We start from the raw sequence: 18180 nt of genomic DNA on the forward strand, positions 1-18180 counted from the left end.
AGGCTTCTTCATAAAGTTTTGATATTGCTTTGAATTTTAGCCATTTGGATGAATTATCTAACCAGTTTTTTTTTTTTTAAGAAACAAAAGTTAAATAAACATGAAAATGCTCGGAAACAGTTCCCTATACATGGAAAAAAAAGGGGGGGGGTTAGAGTAAATTTCTAGGCTCCTTTATGTCTAGACTTCAGTGAATTAATAAATTGTTAATATTTTATAAAGCTGGTTCCAGTAGTAACTCTAGAGATGGACAGAAAACAGAGTAATAACAATAAACAAAACAAAACAAAACAAAAAAAGAGAACACAGACTCTGAAGGCCGAAACTTTCAAGAGTGTTGCCTGGGGTTATGCAGTAAACATGACCTCTGATGCCATGTTTAATTCATTCTGCCTTCCCCTCGAATATGGACATTTGCTGGTTGGTATGAGTTACATGGGCAGACCTATTAAGGGCAAATGTGAAATTCACAAAACAGTTTATAGTGGAAAAAATCTGGAGCTTGGGGGGACTCAGTTCTCACCTGAAATTACCAATCATGTGCCCTTGGGCAAATCAACCTTATCAGGTCTCAGTTTCCCCCAGGGGATGACGAAATCTGACTCTGATCTCTTGAGTAACGGCTACTGTTGCTGGGGAGGAACACACATAGGATAAGCTGGATATTTATATTAAATGCATTTAGTGCCACAAAGATGAGTGACAAGAAAATTCAGCAAGAAAAGACAGAGGAGGGCCACAGGGTTTGCAGAAACTATTCAGTCTGTGAGCTCACTTTTGTAAAGAACCATTGGCTTTTAAGTTTCGCAGACAAATGTCACACTCCCAGGGCTGAGACAGTTGGGGTCTGAGATGTTACCTCTGTGATGGAGAGTGTGGCTGGAACGCCACACTTTCTGACAATTCATGCCCAAACCCCTGGGGTGGGAGGCAAGGGGACATCTTGTGTATGTGAGATGAAATCAAATATTGCCCCCCCCCCCATGGTGGGGGAAAAGAAACATTGTGGAAAGGAATGTGTCTTTCCTCAGTGGAAGGGTTTGGAAGTTCAGGTCCGAGTCAGAATATTAGAGCAGGGAACTGTGTCTATGTCACCGAACACCATTTCCTCACTTTGTAAACGAAGGAACCGGGATCCTGCACAATTTGTGTTAGGCACAGCCCCATTCGTGTTAGAGCAAGCCTAAGCATTAAGCCCCGAATGAAGTGGAAAGGGCCCATAAACGCGAGGATAAGGAAGATGTGGCTCATCGTGGCATTGTCCAGCTCCCTGTCCAGTTCCCGACACATAGCAGGTGCTTCATTAACATTGGTCACGTGACCAACCAACTGCCTGACCGGACTGAATGCGCAGATGCTGTGTTCCTACCTTGCGTCCCCTGGTAACCAGCTGGACCCACACACCACCCGTTTCACACAGGGGATTATCTCCTTGGAGATGCCTGAGGCCTCTCTCTACTTGCTGAGAGTTCTCTTGGCTGAGAGACACTTTGCTTCCTCTGAGTGTCGCTTCCTCTTCGTTGATACTAAGGGGTAAATACCAGAGACTGACAGGATGTCTGTGGTGTAGCAGGACAGAGAACTGGAGTTTCCTTTGTTGTAACTGTGGACTTGGCAGCAATAGCAGAGCAAAGACTGGTAGTCAGATGCCATGGTGTGCTGGGCCAGCAGTCGGGGACAGTGAGCCCCGCTCCTGTCACTGTGGAGGAGATTCGATTTCTTTAATTCTCCAGTACCACTGGAGAATTAAAGTGAAACAGAGCCATTATTTGACTTGTCTTCTTCGGAACCCATGGTTTCACCTCCTTCCTTCGACTGTGTCCTGCTGTGGCTGCTGCTACTCACAGGTAAGTCCGGCCATGGGCTTTCACAATTGGATGCTACACGATACAGAGGCAGGGATGGTCATCGCAATGTTTGCAATAGCAAGTTTGGAAGGAACCTCAGTGTCCACCAGCGGGGGAGCAGGTAGACGAGCTGTGATCTACGCTGCAAATAGGGAGGCCGACGACACACAGTGATACAGAATGTCTCTGAGTCCGAATGTCAGATGAAACAAGAAGGTGCAGAAGGACACGTATATCAGACTTCTATTTGTGTATGTATGGTGCAGGGAGTGGGAATACATGAATGCTATTTAACGTATGGACTCTGGGAAGGGAACTGGAAAACAGGAAAGAGCAGGGAGAGGCAGTATAGTTCTCATATACCTTTTATACTGTTCAAATATTTTACTATATATATATAGATAGATAGATATGTTAATATATATGTAAAGAATTAATTTTAAACCTCACGATAGCCTGTGAATTGTTTCAAACACACAAGCTTCTTATTCAGCCAATGGTTGTTATTCATCATGTGCTGAGGGCTTAAAAAGAGAGAGTGAGCGGTGCCTGGGTGGCTCAGTTGGTTAAGCATCTGCCTTCTGCTCAGGTCATGATCTCAAGATCCTGGAATGGAGCCCCACATCGGGCTTCCTGCTCAGTGGGGACCTGTTTCTCTCTCTCCCTCTGCCTACCATTCCCCCTGCTTGTGCTCTCTCTCCCCCTGTCAAATAAATAAATAAAATCTTTAAAAACTAAAAAAAAAAAAAAAAGAGAGAGAGAGAGAGAGAGATTTATATCAAGTTAACTGCCTTTCATCCATGAGCAAGCAGCCCACTAGCCCAGACCGATGAGCTGTTCTCGGGGCTGACAGTGACTCATTGTCTGATTATCTATTTCCATCAGCCTTGCCCTCCAGTGTTCACAGGGCTGGACCACAATTCTCTCTTAGGGCACTGGTTCTCGAAGTGAGTTTCTGAGACCAGCCATCTCAACAGCTCCTGGGAACTTGCTGGAAATTCAAATTCATATATCCCACCCCAGACCTATTGAGTCAGGAACTCTAGAAGTTGAGCCCACCTTTCTGTGTTTTAATAAGTCTTCCCTGTGATTCTGATGCTCCTCAAGTCTGAGAATCATTGTCAAAACGAATCATCCTCCAAACAGGACAGTTGCACTGGTTTCCTTTTTATTCTATAAGGCATTACTTGCAGTTTTCTTGAAATGGACCAACTTCACTCATTGCTTGGGTCTTGCTCTCTTTCCCTCTTTATTCAGGGTCTTTGGAAGGGGTATACGTAGCTGAAGTGGGTCAGAATGCTGATCTGCCCTGCACCTACACTCCCACCCCTTCTGAGGATCCTGTGCCTGTCTGCTGGGGCAGGGGATCCTGTCCGATGTTTGAATGTCATAGTATGGTGCTCAGCACAGATGGAAGGAACTTGAAATATCAGACATCCAACAGATACCAGCTGAGGAGGAGTATCCACAAAGGAGATGTGTCCTTGATTATAGAGAACGTGACTCTAGCCGACAGTGGGATCTATTGCTGCCGGATCCAGTTCCCAGGCCCAATGAATGATAAAAAATTAAACCTGGAGTTGGTCATCAAACCAGGTGAGTAGATGCCTTTGCATGCCTTCTTGAATAAAATCACCTGCAGGTAATATTAAATATACTGATTGGTTGCCCTTCTGATCTCCCCAGTTACAGCCCTGCTTGTCCATCTGTCCCTAAAACCCAATGTTTAACAGACTCAGTTACAGCCCTGCTTGTCCATCTGTCCCTAAGACCTAATGTTTAACAGACTCCACTAGCGACGCCCAGCCACTTTTAACTCCCTTCATCTATTTTAAAACTCATGGACAGGATCTATAGAATGGGAGGAAAGGTCAAGATTGGTAGTTCGAGAGACTGATTGCTCATTGGACTCGCCTGGAAAGCTTTTTAAGCCCTACATAGCTCCTTGGTCCCCACCCACAAACCACAGAAATCAGCATCTCCAGAGATAGAGTCCTGAGCACTAGGAATTTACAGCCTACCTTAAATGATTCTCCCCGTCACCGTGCAGCCAGGATCAAGTACCATCAAGATGGTGTACATGTCGGGGACATGTGCTCATGTGTTTGAAGATTTATAGAGCATATAGTGTGTGACTGATGGAGCAGAGTTCAAATCCAACTTTGCCTCTTAACTATCTGCCATCTTGGGCAAGTTAGTTAAACTGTGAACTCCTCCTCTATGAAATATGGTAATTCCTACCACACAGCCCCCTGGGAGGATTTTACGAGGTGTTTTGTGAAAAACATTTAGCGTGGCCATTTGGGTGGCTGCTAGTTCCGTCATTAACGGTTAGACTGTGGCAGTGATGACTGTAACACTCCTCTGCCCCACACCTCAGGAGTGTTGTACATGCTCAAGGAAGGTGTCAGGTAGGTTTGGCAGTTGGCCATGTGCTTCTCTTTATTTGTTACATTTCGTATTTTTTCTGCTGCCCCTTTGATTCCCTGCCACAAGCTCTCTGCTCTCAGAAGGGCTGCATCCTTATGTTGGTTTCTGATATTAGCCAAGGTCACCTCTGCTCGGACTCCATGGACAGACTTCACTGCAGCCTTTCCACGGGTGCTGACCACCAAGGGACGTGGCGCAGGTAATGATACCGGAGGCGTAGCATGAAGCCTTCGGGTATTTTCAGAGTTCAGAGGACTTTGAGTATGGGAAAGAGACGAGAAAAGGGTTTGAGTGGAGGCGTGAACGTCCCTGTGTACCTGAGATGTTGTGCGTGGGGAGAGGGGAGGTGGGGACAAACCTCTACTGGGAAAAAGGAGTCCTGAGCTAGGCTTCAGAATTAGTCACAAGTACCTCTGTGACCCAGGCTGAAACCTGTCACTTCCCTGGATCTCTGCTTCTTGTTCTGTCCAAGGAGAGGGTTTGGAGACTTTAGCTTTTGTGACCTAGTAAAATTCCCTCCCCTTCCAAAAATAAAATTCTGTTGATCTATATATTTTGCCAAATAAGAAAAAAAAATTCTACTAATGCCATTATTGCATTAAAAAAGACATGCTTTTAAATTAAATACATTTAGTCTAATGAAAAACTCATTACGTTGCCATTATTTTCCAACTGACTCCCAGACTGGGATGTTTTGGCATGAACTGACTCCAGTTTGTGTTTGGGGTTGGATTCGGGGATTTCAAGGATCTCTTCTAACTAGAATGAAGCCCATCCTCTTCTTTCGATTCCAGCCTTGGAAAGAGTAGCTAAACTCTTTCAGTAATTCAGCAAGGACTTCTTCACGCTGCCCTGGTAGAGAAGATAGGGTCAAAAGAGCAGACTGAGGGTTTCACTGAGCAGGGAGATTAATCTTAAATGTCTCCTGTCAGATTTCTGGTCCTTCTTATACTCTCTGGAGCTCAGTCTTCCATTCAGTAAGATGAGGGTAATAACAGGTACGTCCCATATTTTAATCTCAGAGATCTCCTAAGTCCCACCTTGTGAGATTTAACTAAGAAAGGGTGTCTCAAGTGGTTAGCCCAGTATTTGATCACAGTATGTACTCAGTTATTGTCTTTAATGTTGCCAGTAAGATCTGGAGGCAGAATGAGGTCGTGGTGAAGTACCTCAGTGACAGGGCTCCGCTATCAGCCCTTTATACTAGCTTTGTGAGTACGAAGTAAAATTGTTTGAAATCTGTGAGGCTTAATTTTCTTACCTCACTTTGGGGGTTTCCCCAGGACCTATTGCCCAAGACTGTTGTAAAAATTGAGTGTGACAATGTATGCAAAACGCTCAGTGTCATACCTGGCCCACAGAAAACACTCGAATATTAGTTATTATTATAAGTATTAACTTCAGCTCTCTACTGGTTTAATCTTTGGTGGTTCTTTAGTGATGGGTAGCCAACATCTCTTATGAGAGGGAGAACATTAAATATGGTGGGACAAGATGACAACCGTCATCCCAAAAGGAATTTAAAGTGGATTTTAAAAATTCCCTTAAAAAGGAATTTAAAAACCACATTGATGGAACTGCTAAGTAAGCATGAATCTTAACCACATACAAGATTTTCTAATATAAATCCAGGTTCTTCTTCCCTGTAATTAACCCTAGTCAATATTTATTGATGCCCATGTTCCCATCCAGGGCTCCAATGTTCTTTACAACATCACGGCCAAGTGGGCATTCACTGTATGCCCACACACCTTCCTCCTGAGCCAGTGCATTTCCTCAGGATTGTCTATATCATAAACAAGTCCTTTTCCCTTTAGTTTTTAACCTGTTAGTTCCTTTCCTCTAGGGCAACAATGATGGGGTCTCCCCTTGCAAGTCAACTTGGTGTAGGTATACATACCTTTTCTTTTAATGTGGAATGTGGGTACATTGAATATGTTTGCTATTAAGTGGAGTAGAGTCTTAATAAGTAAAGGTTCCAAGGGTCTTGGAAGCTCCTAAACATACTTTGAACACAAAACAGTGTCATGTCTCTTCAACCTGAAGGAGGTGGAACCAGGTCATGGTGAGTCCTCAGCTCTGGAAGTAGACTTGGTTTGAATCTCAGGGTTTGTCAATTACTGGTTGTGTGATCTTATGCCAAGTACCTTTCGAAGACTCAGGTTCTTCATTTGAAAAGTGGAAAAATAATAGTGCCTATATATTGTGGTGAAGATTGAAAGATATTATGTGAATAAAGTGCTAAGCACCATGTGTGGCAGGTAATACGTGCTAGATGGTAACCATAGATTTATATGCTTCTGAGACCATCGCATCCTGCCCTCAAAGCCCCCTCCACTCCAGTCAAGTCTTGGGTTCTCTAGGAAAACTAATGCAGATTTTTTAAACTGTCCTACTCACCTTGGTTGATGGTTATCTATATGAAATTGAGCTGTGATAATCAATAAAACAGAGTACTCTTGGGCTATTTTCACTGTAAATTGAATTTTTTTTTTTAAAAGGAGAAGTCAGTCTTACCATTTAGACCAAGAGAAATAATTACAAGGAAGCAGAAACTGGAATTACATTAGAAAATCTTGTGTGTGGTTAGATTCATGTTTACTTAGCAGTTCCACCAATGTGGTTTTTATACTTTAAATTCCTTTTGGGTAGTAATAAGAGCAGAGGCAAGTGGAAGAGAATCTCTTTTCTTTCCTTTTTTTAAAAAATATATTCAGGCTGAGAGTATTAAAATTTTAATATTAAAATCATGGTTTATTAGACCAGGGGTTTTACATGAAAGGACTTGGACTTTTAGGCTTCCAGAAAGTGGCCATGACATTTAAGAAGTTTCAGAGCCTCTGACTCAGCCAGAGACATGAACAGGCATCCTTAAGTTCCCCAAAGCAGACATTCTATATTGATTTTTTTTAGAAGGCATCGTCTGTGAGGTCAGGGCCTGTGCCCATGCTGTTGGCAGCTCTGGACCCTGTGCCTGGTACAGAATAGGGGTATAGACAGACATGTTCATCGAATGGATAGACAGATGAATAAGTAAATGGGTAAAAAGGAAAAAAATGTAAGCTGGCAACTGGGCACTGTGTCCACATGGAAGTGACTGAGCCAAGGTGAGGGTTGTTGAAGGCAGCATAGGAATATCTGTTTGAAGCCATGCAGACCTAAACTGGAAGGCCATTTCTGTTATTCACTAAGCTCCATGACCTGAGTAAGTCTGTTCCCTTCTGAATTTTCAGCTTCTTCATCTAAGTAATGGAGCTAATAGTCCCTACTTTAGGATAACTGTTCTGAATGCTAAATGAGATACTTTGTTCAAAGAATTTAACAGAATGTCTGTTCACGGTAAATTAGAGCTATTGTTATTATTATTTTCATTTTTAGGCAACCAAATACCCTGTCTCCCTCTTAATAAGTAAATGTTAAACTTTTTCAAGAAAATTAACTTCTGTTATCTTTTGAAGTCTAATTAAAATATAACACCTGCTTGAGTGATATCAATGTTGTTGGAATTCTGCAGCCCTCTTTGGGGCCCTGTGGACACAATAAACCATATATTCAACAGAGGTCTTCCTGGCAGAGGTCTCCTTTTCATGGCACCTAAGTAGTTGGGTTCATTATCTGGTTAAAAAAAAGGGGTGCCTGGGTGGCTCAGTGGGTTAAGCCTCTGCCTTAGGCTCAAGTCAAGGTCTCAGGGTCCCTGGGATCGAGCGCTGCGTCAGGTTCTCTGCTCAGTGGAAATCCTGTTTCCCCCCTCTCCCTCTGCCTGCCTCTTTGATTTCTCTCTGTGTCAAATAAATAAATAAAATCTTAAAAAAAATTTGGTCACCCTAAAAGTGTTTTGCAGGTATTTAGAAAATTTTGTTGGTCTCATGATTAATTATTGTGAAGAGTATAGAGTAGATTTAATTTCAAATGGGATTATAGGTGTCTTTAGGATTTTTTAAAAAGTCAGATAAAAGAAAACATTCCTGACCATTCTATTGGCTATTTTTTTTTTCTCTGTATGGCAGAGACACAGACACTGGAGGGCCTCCATGATAAAGAACACACTGTAAGTGACTTTGTGTGCCTGTGTGTGTGTGTGTGTGTGCATGTGTATGTGTGTGCTAACTTTAGGCTCAACTCAGAAAAAAGAAAGTTCAGCTTTAGTCTTTCTTCTTGTTTGCTCTCTGTTTGGGGGAAAAAAAAATGCCTTAATCTCCCTTGGCCTCAGTGCCCTTGGCTGTAACATGTTGATGATGCCAGTTCCAACTACACAGGCCTGTTGTAAGGGTGGAATAAGAGAATATAGGTAAAGTGCCCGGCACGTAGTAAGTGCTGGAAAACCAAAATGAGGAAGCTCTACCCTCTTGTCCCTCTTCTCCTATTTCACAACTGTATGCCACTGTGGAGGGTCCAAAGACCCTCCATCTCCCTAGAGTGTATTTCTTCTCATTTCCATGGCAACCCCAATGAAAAAGATTATTTAAATTTATTACTATATGACAAGACAGCAGTCAGGAATATTGTAATCTAAGAATTTCTATATCCACCTATAAAGAAATCAATATTTTAATTAACCACAAATTAAGTGTCTCCCACCTTCTCAGAGTAAAAGGAAATCCCCTAGATAGCAAGCTTATAGTGGTGACTTAGAAATTCTATGGGAACATATCCAGGAGTCTGCCTTCATTTGACCAAGGCCCCTACTTGTGTGTTTACAACCAAGGCTCAGCACTCTGTTTGCCCCTCTCTGTGACCAAGGACTGACTCTAAGTACCTCTCTATATCTATAGTATTAAATTCATGGTACCTTGCAATTAATAATCCTGTAGTAAATGTTTATTGAATAAGTGCAGGATTTAATTTCTTTGACTTCTTTGTTTTAAACGTGTTCACTATCATTGTTTTTAAACAGGAATATGGACTAAAATTTTGGAAGCAAAAGAATTTTCTGACTCTGAGTTAAACAATTCAGTGGATTAGAGTGATAACCATAATAGTAACTACTGCTTAACCATTTATTGTATACAAGGCCCTGTGCTGAGCATTTTATATTTCTCATCACTTAATTTTTCCAAGGAGCCTATATGATGGTGGCAGAGCTGGGATTTGAACCCAGGACTGTCTGGCTGTAAAGGCCTGGCTTTTAAATCACTGTCTTTCTGTGAATATGAGGGTTTCTCTGCAAGACACCAAGTTTTAACCACTCTGAAACTCTCTGGAACACCAGGGCCCTTGAATGAATGGAGTTCTATTCTAAAGCCCATTTTTATTTGGGACAGGAGAGGAGTCCATTTACTAAGGGCTCCTTGTGCCCCAATAGCATAGAAGTGACACATTTTATTCCCTTACTAACTCTGAAGAGTATGCTCATCGCATTCTTTGGGGGTGTGAGGCCTGTCTGCAAGGAGACAGATCAGAGTCATCTCAAGGTCCCTGCCCTCCTGTGGTGCTATGAAAGGGACGGTCTGATGCACAAGTCATGAGACTGGCTGAGCACACAACTGATTTCTGGCCATCTGCTGCAGTTCTCTTTGTGTTTCCATAGCAAATACCCACGTGGGCTAATGAGTTACAAGACGCTGGTGCGATCACCAGAATGGGAGTCTACATTGGAGCAGGGGTCTCGGCCGGGCTGGCTCTCCTCCTTATCACTGGTACTTTAATTCTCACATGTAAGTTGGTTGATGTTGCTTCTCTCTGCCTCTGTTGTTAAAAAAGGAACCAACAGGGCATCTGGGTGGCTTAATGGGTTAAGCGTCTGCCTTTGGCTCAGGTCATGATCCTGGAGTCCTGGGATTGAGTCCCGCATTGGGCTGCCTGCTCAGCAGGGAGTCTGCTTCTCCCTCTGGCCCTCCCCACTCTCATGCTCTGTCTCTCTCTCTCTCCCTCTCTTATTCTCTCTCTCAAATAAGTAAATAAAAATTAAAAAAAAAGAACCAACACAAACCTAAATAGAAATATAAGTTTATACTTATATACCTGAAGGTGATAAAACGGAACACCCTGTAGTCCTCCCAAACCTACCAATAATAATAGCTATTTTTTACTCAGTGCTTACTGTGTAATACACAGGCATTGTGCTAAATGTTTTTAACCTACATTTTATTGTCACCATCTTATGCAGTAGGTAGTATTTATCACCATTTTATCATGCAGGAAGTATAGCTATGAGAAAGTAAGTCACTTCGCCGTGGTTTCAGAATCCCTAAGAGGCAAAGCTGGAATTCAAACCCAGGCAGGTTGATTCTAGCACCTAGTCTCTTAACCTTTGGAGAAGAACAGAAACCTCTTTAAATCATGAATTAGGCTTAAAAACAAAGCTCACTTCTTTCTGTGCATTTTCCTATCTTATTTGTTCCTCAGGCATAGGTCTTTAGGGAGAGGTGGCAAGTCCTGTTACCGATGGGTCATGGGCCAGGATTTGTACATTTATGTTTTGCTCCTTCACAACACTTGCACACACATTGTTATAGAAGTTATTTTTATTTAAAAAATCTTCTTAAAGTATGGTTTATTATACTCTAACTGCATATTTAAAGTATGTCCAACTTGAATTTCAACTTGGGAATCTATCACTACCTTTAAGACCCAACCAATGGCATCACCCCAAAAGCCTCACACACTGTTGTAATTATGATATATTCTCTTCTCCCTGTGGGCAGAGGCTAAGGCCTTATACTCCATGGCTTATTTCATTCTAACAGCCTTTCCTACTCTTACTTAAACATGGACTGCATAGTGGGTGACCAGCTGTCCCAGATTTGCCCAGAAGTGACGGGGTTCCTAGGATGTGGGATTCCAGTGCTGAAACTGGGACAGAGATTGGAGAGTAAGGATGAATTGATCTCCCTAGTTGTGTGGCTTAAAGCTGTGGAGTCCTTTATGCGTATTCTCATAATTACTCTACTGAGAAAGATACTAGTAGTATTCTAATTTGCTGAATGGAGAACTAGGGTGCTGTCCAAAGTCATACGGTTAATTGATAGATATGGAATCTGAAGACAAGATTCTCCTGTTCCTCACCATTATGCTATTCTGCCATTATTGGTAAATGGATTGTTCAAAGAAAAAAGCTACCCTATCCACACTTACCTGGGTTTACTGAGAGGTAGCAGGGGGGTTTGTGAATTGATCACAGGATGTAAAGCCTACAAGTTGATAAAGAGCAGTAATAGCACTTGCTACATTTTTGAGTTCTGCCATGGGCTGGATATTAGGGGCCATTTTAGTCTGTGTAAAGAGGTTTAAAGTGAGGTTTCTTCTCATTGGGAGAAGTCTGACACTTTGTACCCACATCTTTATTACTCCAAAGACATGGTTACCTAGAAGAACAGATGGGAAAGTCCTGTTTGATTTATGATCTTTTCCCTAAAAGTTGCTGGAGAAAATCTTAAAACCAAGGTGACAGGTGTTTAAGTCAGGATATCAAAGCCATTAATTGGCAACAATACAACTAGCAATCCTGTATCTTTCTAGTGCTCTCTTTGCAATGAACATCCATACTTCAGTACTACTCAAATCTCCCTCATTTCTCATTCAACTGATGAAGTATCAAAGACCTGTTCCTTCTTTGCCTTAGCCAAGACTTCAGTCTTCCTTTTACCCCTTTCTCTAGAAACATCCAGTAGACACCTCTGTCTTCACTGTCATCAATCTTTTAGCAATATTTAACCAAATCGACCCTCACTCATTCTAGAAAGTCTTCCTTCTCTGGGCTTCTAGAACACCACTCTCCTACTTCATTGGCCGATACTTTTCAGTCATTTTTGTTATTTCTTTTTCTGCTTCACCTTTAGACGTTGATACTCCGCAGGGCTGGCCCTTTCCCTTTCTTGTACACCCTTTAGGTGATCTATATTTCAACAGGCTTAAATGTCATCCTTAATTTCCCTCTCCAAGTCAGAGTGTTTGTACAACTGATACCTCCACTTAGATGTCTCCCACATTTAACATGTCCAAAATGGAGGTCTAGAGTCCATATTCCACCTTCCCAGAACACAACTTCTCCCTCTCTGATCTTCCCCATTATAGCGTTTCACTACCATTCATCTGGTTGCTTAAGCCAGAAAGCCAGAGGCCATCCTTGAATCCTGTTTTTTCTTTTTTTCTTTTTTTTTTTTTTAAAGATTTTATTTATTTATTTGACAGAGAGAGATCATAAGTAGGCAGAAAGGCAGGCAGAGAGAGTGAGAGGGAAGCAGGCTCCCTGACGAGCAGAGAGCCCAATGCGGGACTCGATCCCAGGACCCTGAGATCATGACCTGAGCCGAAGGCAGCGGCTTAAACCACTGAGCCACCCAGGCACCCAAATCCTGTTTTATCTTAACGCAAAATTCAATTTTAAATCCTGCAGACTTTCTCCAAAACACATGTAAAATCCATTCATTATTCTCATCTCTCTTGGTCACCACCTTCCTCTGATCTGAGGCATGATGATCTCTACTTACTTCTCCATTTTTTTATGTCTCTTTTAATCTACTCCTCACATAGCAGCCAGGGTGATCTTAAAACCCAATTAGTTCTCATATTTCTGCTTTCCAATTATTTCTAATAGGTCTTAAAATAAATTCCAAATTCTTGATTATGTTGTAAAAGGTCCTTTGGAGCTAGCCCCGGCCTATCTCTCAGACCTTATCTTGGGCCACTCCCTTATTTCAATTTCAGGAACCCACCATCCTCTTTACCAGGGGTTCTCTCTGCCAGAATTCTCCCCCTGGATCTTCACTTGGCTGACACATTCTCTTTGTTCAGAACTGAGCTTGAAGGTCACCTCCTCTGAGAGTTTTTTCCTGACCATGTTCTCCATCATCTGTTCTAGTGCCTTATTAGTTCCACAACTTGAAATTATTATTTTAAATGCTTCCCTCCCTAGAACAAAACTTTTAAGAAGTCAGGGCTCACAATTCACTTTTGCATCCCCAGTGCCTAGCATACTGCCGGGCACGTAGCTCCATATATTTGCTGAATGTACAAATGTAAGAAATGCATCTGTATTACTTACTAGCATAGTCTGTGTAATAAATCAAGACACACATTGATAGTTTGATTTATTTCAATCCAAAAGGAGACCAGATTTCCCTAAAAAATTCTTGCCTCCAGTGAGTTCATTTTATTTCTTATGTCATTTGTTTCATGAGAACATTTTTAATTGACTTTTGTTCTACTTTTTACCTAGGGTATTCTTATAGCAAAGAGAAGTTACAGAACTCAAGGTAAGAATAATGGGTGGCGTAGGGGAAGGTGGGAATCTTGGATGCCCCTACTCTAAGATGGCTTTTCTCTTCGAAGTCTGGCCCCAGGATTTAAACTTAGACTTCCTTTTTGCCTTAGGCATGGATTAATGCAATACTAATTAAACATGCTGCTCTGTTTTTCTTTTTGATTTCTCTAGCTTCATGGCCTAAAGTTAAGACATAGAATTCATCTCACTATTGATAGGAAATGCTTATTTTTTTTTTAAAGATTTTATGTATTTATTGGACAGAGAGAGAGAGATCACAAGTAGGCAGAGAGGCAGGTAGAGAGAGAGGAAGAAGCAGGCTCCCCACTGAGCAGAGAGCCCAATGCGGGGCTCGATCCCAGCACCCTGGGACCATGACCTGAGCCGAAGGCAGAGGCTTAACCCACTGAGCCACCTAGGCGCCCCGGAAATGCTTTTTTGTATAATAATTTTTTTTTCAATGAATTGACCCTTCCAATGATTGAGCTACATTCAGTCACTGGGCTGGGCACTGGGTTACAAAAGTGAGCAAGAAACCCAGAATCTACTCTTGGGCTTTTATAGATCAGCCCAGGCATTCTTTTTTTTTTTTTTTTTTTTTTTAAAGATTTTATTTATTTATTTGACAGATCACAAGTAGGCAGAGAGGCAGGCAGAGAGAAAGAGGGAGAAGCAGGCTCCCCGCTGAGCAGAGAGCCCGATGCGGGGCTCGATCCCAGGACCCTGAGATCATGACCTGAGCCAAAGGCAGAGGCTCAACCCACTGAGCCACCCAGGCGCCCCGCCCAGGCATTCTTAACTTATGTTCCTATTAGAATCATCTAGGGCATTGAACATATTGTTGCCAACCCCAGAGCAAACAAATCAGAATCTTTGGGGATGGGACATAAGCATAGGCGTTTTTCTAAAAAAAATTCCAGGTGATTCTAACGTAGAAACAGGGTTGAGATCTACTGGTCTATTATATTGCAGTCTTGGTATCCATTTTTGACTATATGCATACAAATACATATATACACATGCACACACCTCCATGCCAAATACATAAAGCTTAAATAAATTCTAGTGGAATGTAGTGATTTTTGGTACATGGGTAGAAAGCAATGTAAAAAAAAAAATGACTCTGCCTATTGAATACTATCTAGACCATGAATAATTTTAGACAAAGTAGAGATAGTATATTTATGAAGACAAGATAATCTATAGTAATGAAGTCAAATAAGGCCAAATAAAATATTTAATTATCACTGGCTTTCGATCATCTGTGCCAGAATTTGTTATTAGAGCTGAACTTTGAAACGTGATACTACACATAGGTAATATTTACATATATTAGTTCATTATTTGGTTGAAATTATTTGGTAAAGTCATCTGGTTAACGTTCATCTCTATCTATGTATGTAAGTTCCATAGAAAATTAGGGCACTGTTGCCATATTAGTATCTCTATCTCTTGATAGAGAACAAGATGCTTAGTAGACACTTTATCTGATGACTGAGCGAATAAATTCTCCTATGGCAGTCCTGTGAAATAGAATGCTTACTATTCCCATTTTACAGACGACAACACTGAGACACAAAGTTTACTAACACGCCACCTTCACGGGATTTTTGTGTATTGTTCACTGCAGCATTTCTTGCTTCCTGGACCAGTGTCTAACACCCTAAATATTTTTTGATTGAATGAGTGAAAAAAGAAACAACCAACCACCCAATTTGCCTAAGATCCTATGGCTGGTAAGAGACAGAGATAGAATTCTAACTCAAGTCTGACTGGGTCCATAACATATTCATACTTTTTTCTTTTTGAAATTATTCAAGCCCATAGAAGAACAGAAGTTACCATGCAAGGCACCACAGAACCTTTGAATGAAACTTGTGATTTAACATTTTGACATACTTGCTTGGTTTGTTTCTCTGTTTATACACAGTTTTTTCCTGAACCATTTGTAAGGACATTTCAGTCATCTTCACACTTCACTTCAAGACTTCAGCCTGTCCCTCCATATAATACCATGCCACTTTCGTACTTAAGAAAATGAATATGAATTCAAATTTCCTTACTTATTCCACATGTTATTTTATTGCTGTTTTAAGGCCTTTTCCTCCTAGTTAGGACCTGATCAGGGATCATTTGATCATTTGGTTGTTGTCTCTTCAGCCAAGCCTGTCCTCTTAACTCTATTCCGTACTGCCCAGGAGATGCTGAACTCAACTGCGACATTTCTTTCCACAGCCTCCTTGCTTTGGGCAGCCCCCCTCCCTTGGGGTTAGCAAACACAGGAGCAGAAGGAATGCGCTCGCAGGAAAACATCTATATCATTGAGGAGAACATATATGAAATGGAAGACCCGTATGAATACTACTGCTATGTCAACAACGAGCAGCAATCCTGACCTAGAGATTTAACCCTTTTAAATGTCACCAGATCCCACTACGTCTTTTTGAGCATAGCGTCATCTTTCAAAACTATGAAATGTGTCAAGTGATTGGTTTTAGAGACTCTGTCCATGGCCACCGAGCAGAGTTTTTACACTCTCTGATGATAATTAACTCCCAGAGGGAGGGAACGGTGACCTGCCCGGCAGTTGGCACAACATGACTTCTGTGTTTTAGCCATCAGGGCTATCCAACCCAAAGACTACTAATTGGGACATAAGAGCTCAAATGGGCTTTTATATAGAGTAGGAATTTTTAATATGCAGTCCCCGAAATGCCAGGAAATTCCGTCACATGGTGGATCCACAAAGCTCCTGAAAATACAGGGAAAATTCTGTGCTGAGATACATGCATGTCTCTTTGGGACAGAAAGACAAATGGGGCCACTGATTTTCAAAGAGATCTGTGATCTAGAAAAAGTTAAGAAGCTACTTGGAGGAGGAGAGAGTCTCGAATGTTTTCTCTAAGTCTCAAGACTTATGCTTTTCTGAATATTGATTCTTTAACAGTAAGTGCCACTGCAGAGCTCTCCTTTGCCAGTTGGTGGACTGCCCAGCAGGTCCTGTGGTGTGGCAGGAGCTCCTAGAAAAAAAGGAAGTGTGCCTCCTGTGTGTTGCCCCGTTTTGCCTGGGGCGCACTCAACGGGAAACATCTCCCAGCAACTTCTCCATTCATGGAGAGAACTGGAGCTCTGTTTTTCATAGAAGAAGAAGTAGTGACTGGGACACAAATACTGGTGGAAAGAAGGCAAAGGGCTCCAACAACCTATATCAGCATCAAGTTCTTTGAGGGAAAGACTGTGGTTCTTAAGATTCAATTTCAAGGTGGTAGCGACTTGGTTTATTTTGCCTATTTTTTTACCTGCCCAGTGCCTGACAAGCTCTCACACCTCACAGAAATTTACTAAACATCTATGGAGTGAAAAAGCCTAAGGAAGGTAGCCTTCTGCAAAGTCTTTTCCATTGCAGTGCTTACATAGAGCTCTTCCGGAGAGCACACAGATAGTCCTAAGATCCCATATCTGCCCTTACCTGGTTCTGGGTGGTGTTTGTTTCTTAGCATCATCCCCAGCTCAAGCACTTGGAAGCCTGTTACTCTTTTGTCTGTGTCCCCCTTTTTTTTTTCTTTTCTTTTCCTTTCTTTTTTCTATTTTCTTTTCTTTTTCTTCTCTTCTCTTCCCCTTTCTCTTCTTTCTCTTCTCCCCCCCCCCCGCCCTTTTCTTCTGGAGAGGGGCAGAGGAAAAGGAAGAGAAGGAATCTTAAGCAGGCTCCACACCTGGCACTGAGTCCAATGTGGGGCTTGATCTCTAAGATCATGACCTGAGCTAAAATTGAATCAGACACTTAACCAACTGAACCATCCAAGTACCCCTGTATCCCCCTTTCTGCTGAGCCTCCTCAGCACATAAATAATCAACAATAAAGTCCTGTCACTGCCTGAAAACTGCTCCTCCCCAGGTAATAATTAAATGGCTACCATGCTGTATGCAGAAAATGTTGGTCACCAAGGATGTAGGCAGCCTGTTAGTTTCTAGTAGTCTTTCTGGCAGTCTTGTGTGAGTTATAATGTTCCGGCTGCATTTAGACAGTTTTGGGAAGTACTGGCTTTCTATAGGGAGATATATACGGGAGATCGTTTTGCAAAATTATAGGCAGCAGCTCTCATACAAGACTAAGAATTAATCACAAGTATTTTAAAGTTATGAAATTCTAGAGGGAAGGGATTTCAGAACCTATTGAGATCAACTCGATGGTTTCCCCAGCAGAAAGAGATTCTTATCCTACAAAAATCTTTAAACAAGGGTAATGTATGCAGGATGATCATTGCAGTGGTACTTGTAAGAGACTTTTTTCACCACCCGGGGAATCGTTGGTTATTACGATGTCAACACGCCGGTGCAGTTAAAAAGAATTAAGTGGTGTTCATTCATCACTGAACTGTTTTCCCAATTCAATGAATATTTCAATGTCTACTATACGCCAGGTGTTCTGGTGCTGAGGCCATAGAGAGAGACCAAACAGACTTATCCTGGACCCCACAGAACTCCTTTGATCTGACGTAAGGAGGACTCATTCCATTCATTCAGTCAGTGAGCATTTACTGGTACCTACTTTGTGCCAGACACTGTTCTTCTCCCTAGAAATGCGGCAGTGAGGGAAACAGACAAAATCCCTGCTCTCGTGGAGTTTACGTTGCTTGTCAGAGGAGAACACTATATTGTAAAGAAAAGAAAAAAAATTCTGGAACAATGTATGTAGTAGAT

General features: G+C 41.8%; 1 protein-coding gene across 1 annotated transcript; it reads left to right on the plus strand.

Moving 5' to 3' along the window:
• Positions 1–1619: 1619 nt before the first annotated feature.
• HAVCR2 (hepatitis A virus cellular receptor 2) lies at positions 1620–17117 on the plus strand. Its single transcript, XM_045998926.1, has 7 exons — positions 1620–1847; positions 3105–3443; positions 4393–4476; positions 8285–8325; positions 9805–9931; positions 13435–13471; positions 15715–17117. The coding sequence occupies exons 1-7, from the start codon at positions 1793–1795 to the stop codon at positions 15872–15874; spliced, it is 843 nt and encodes a 280-aa protein (XP_045854882.1). The 5' UTR covers positions 1620–1792; the 3' UTR covers positions 15875–17117.
• Positions 17118–18180: the final 1063 nt, after the last annotated feature.

This window comes from Meles meles, chromosome 3 (assembly GCF_922984935.1).
Source record: "Meles meles chromosome 3, mMelMel3.1 paternal haplotype, whole genome shotgun sequence".
Taxonomy (NCBI): domain Eukaryota; kingdom Metazoa; phylum Chordata; class Mammalia; order Carnivora; family Mustelidae; genus Meles; species Meles meles.

Excerpts from the sequence above, each read along its gene's own strand:
- HAVCR2 (XM_045998926.1), top strand. The coding sequence starts at position 1,793 with ATGGTTTCACCTCCTTCCTTCGACTGTGTCCTGCTGTGGCTGCTGCTA. Across the intron at positions 4,477-8,284 it reads CACCAAGGGACGTGGCGCAG|AGACACAGACACTGGAGGGC; the intron begins GTAATGATACCG and ends TCTGTATGGCAG. Across the intron at positions 9,932-13,434 it reads TGGTACTTTAATTCTCACAT|GGTATTCTTATAGCAAAGAG; the intron begins GTAAGTTGGTTG and ends CTTTTTACCTAG.